This window comes from Otolemur garnettii, unplaced genomic scaffold (assembly GCF_000181295.1).
Source record: "Otolemur garnettii isolate 467f Iridium unplaced genomic scaffold, OtoGar3 scaffold00066, whole genome shotgun sequence".
Taxonomy (NCBI): domain Eukaryota; kingdom Metazoa; phylum Chordata; class Mammalia; order Primates; family Galagidae; genus Otolemur; species Otolemur garnettii.
Window position 1 is genome coordinate 8991432 of NW_003852461.1, and position 2953 is coordinate 8994384.

Sequence of the window (2953 nt, forward strand, 5' to 3'; positions counted from 1 at the left end):
CCCTAAGAGGGCACACGCCACTCAGGAAGGATCTGCCCTGTGGCCCAAACACCTGGAACCAGGCTGGGGGATCAAGTTTCGACCTGCCGTTTGGAGGGACCAAACATCCAGGCCATGTCCCTTGGCTGTGCTGTGCCCTAAACAAGATCCTGTGGACGTCTCAGACCCCTCACACAGGGTTCCCACTATCCAGCCTGCCACTCAGGGTGCCTGGTTCCTCCATGCTGTGGCCTCACCTCACCTCCCCACCTCAGTCCACATCCCATCCAAACTGGGCACAGCCTGGGCTCCAGGCCTCCTTCCATCTCTCAGCCTCCGTGGCGTTCTCCCCGCTGGGCACAGTGGCCCCCCTGCAGGGACTCCACATTCTCCAGTCCATCTTTGTGGGTCCTTGAGCTGGACACAATCTCCTCTGAGTCCCTACGTCACACTCCGCATTTTTCTCTTGTGAGCCATCGTCCTGCCCTGGCCTGACTGTTAGGCTGCAAGCTCCTGGGAAGCAGGGGACTCACCTGACTTACCTTTGCATCCCTGGTAGGAGCCAGTATGGGCCTCACATTGAGTCCAAAAATATCTCATAAAGGATGCATGACTCAGACTGAGTCAAATTGGTCAAAAGGAGCCATGACCTTTGGTTAAAAGTATCTTACGAAGATGTGGAAATGTAACCTTCCCTAGACGCGGTCTGGTGTAGCCCTGATACTGAACAGACTGAATACAAATTGTAGGTTTTAAATCTCAGTTTCCTCAGTGACCACAGGAGAATACCAAATTTTGCCGTGCATAACATGAACTATTTTTTGAGACAGAGTCTCACTTTGTTGTCCTTGGTAGAGTGCTATGGTATCATAGTTCACAGCAACCTCAAACTCTTGGGCTCAAGTTAATCTCTTGCCTCAGCCTCCCGAGTAACTGGGACTACAGGTGCACGTCACAATGCTCGGCTATTTTTAGGGGGAGCGGAGGGGTCTTTCTCTTTCTCAGGTTTTAGTCTCGAACTCCTGAGCTCAAACCATCCACCCACCTCAGCCTCCCACAGTGCTAGGAATACAGGCATGACCCACGGCGCCCGGCTATAATGTGCATTTTTTGCCCACACTTTTGAGGGAAAAATAAGGATGCCCATTATATGTGGGCAGCACTATTTGTTACCAGTACCTAAAGTTTCTTGTACCTTGTACCTTGCTCCTGTTGTGTTTTGTAAATGTTTGTTATGTAAAATTTCTTATACCATAATCTGTTAAAAATAAACACTAAAATTCCTTTATCATACACAAGCAAGTACCTAAATACAAACAAATAAAATTTTGAATTAAAATTTTAAGACAAAAGATTTTTTCTGAAAGTTTGGGCCCATGGGGCGCACATTAAAAACAGGAGTGTGTTATACACGGCCGAATGTGGCAGTAACACCCCCTGCACAGCAAGGCCATGACGTGTCAGTGACAAGCACAGATAGAGCGGAGGAGTCCAGTCCCTGGGATACAGAAAGAACTCCCACAGGGAAGAAGTTCTGCTCTGGAAACAAGTGTAGTATGACCAGCCCTTGAAGGAGGGCCCCAGACGGCACAGACGCACTCGTTTCTGACCTGTGTCCAGCAGCAGCTTTGCGATGGAGAAGTTGGAGTGGGACACGCTGTAGTGGAGGGCAGTGTTCCCATTGCGATCAGCCAGGTTGACAAGCAGCTTCAGGAAGTGTGAGGAGTGAGGCTGGACCCCGCGGAGGTAGGCGGCCACCACAGCAGGACTGGACAACTTCCGACTGGAGATGCGGAACCACTCCTGACTGATGGTGTTCAAGCTTTGCCTCTGGAACCCCAAGAGAGTCCAATTCCAAGAGGTTCCCTGGCCAGGGGTGCCCCAGCCAGGGCTCCTACCTTGCACTAGGAAAAGTCAGGGTCAGATGCTTCTGCCTCTAACCCTTCAGCTCCCTCCAGCTCTCCTGGTGGGCTGTCCCTGGTGGGCTGTCCCTGGTGGGCTGTCCCTGGTGGGCTGTCCCTGGAGGGCTCAGAGCAGGGCATCAGGAAGGCAGCAAGACACTGTGCCTGTGTGGTCAGCCCCCTGGGAGGGGACAGCACAGTGACCAGGAGCTAAGCCCTCTGCTGGCCACAGTTTGCGTCTATGCTGACGTTAGCCCACACCCCTGTTTGCTCACATCACCGAGACCCCCTCTTTCATGCTCACTCAGCCCCAGCCTCCACCAGGTCCCTTGTGGGCTTCTAATAGGCACAGCTGGAAAGCCGACATCTTATTAGCAGGAAAAACGCATGCTGAAAACTGGGACAGAGAGATATCCAATTCACCTTGCAATAAAACCCAAACAGGTGTGCCTGACTTATTTTTGGCTTTCAGAGTTTGCTAGTGCCTTCGGAGGAAACGGCTTAACAGCCATGGCAGGACCTCTCTCTGCAGCATCAGGTCCCCTGGGACTGGGAGCAGGAAGAGTTCCAGAGCCAGTGATGTCAGCTCTGTGTGTGGCGTGACCTAAGTGCCTGAAGTGGACCATGTTTAGATTACTTGCCTAAAGGGAAGGAAACGCTACTGGGATGTGATTATTACAAATGACTCATTCTGGAAAGAGCACCGTGCTTAGAGGCACTAAATCAGGTTTAAGTCCTGGCTCGGCTGTGTGACCTTAGAAGTCAGATAACATTTCTGAACCTTACTTGTCCTATTACAAAAGGGGGTCTGGGGCGGCGCCTGTGGCTCAAGAAGTAGGGTGCCAGCCCCCTATATGGAGGTGGCAGGTTCAAACCTGGCCTCGGCCAAAAAAAAAAAAAAAGGAGGGAGGTCTGGCTGCCTTCCCTCCCATGGCCGTACAGAGTGAGGTCCTCATGCAGCCTGCTGTCTTGAGGCAGGGGTGAAGGGGGAGCTTTGACCCTGATGGGGTGTGGTGTGGGGCTGCACATGCACATTCTCTGGTCACTCTTCTTTTTTTTTTTTTTTTTTTTGA

The 2953-nt window shown here is 51.7% G+C and overlaps 1 protein-coding gene across 1 annotated transcript in view; it reads right to left on the reverse strand.

The window, feature by feature from the left end:
• The window catches only part of KANK4 (KN motif and ankyrin repeat domains 4), a 44894-nt gene that overhangs the window by 16131 nt on the left and 25810 nt on the right, over positions 1-2953 (reverse strand). The window contains exon 7 of the mRNA XM_012807188.1: positions 1579-1809. Within this exon, the coding sequence (XP_012662642.1) occupies positions 1579-1809 (231 nt within the window). The remainder of the gene's footprint in view (positions 1-1578; positions 1810-2953) is intronic.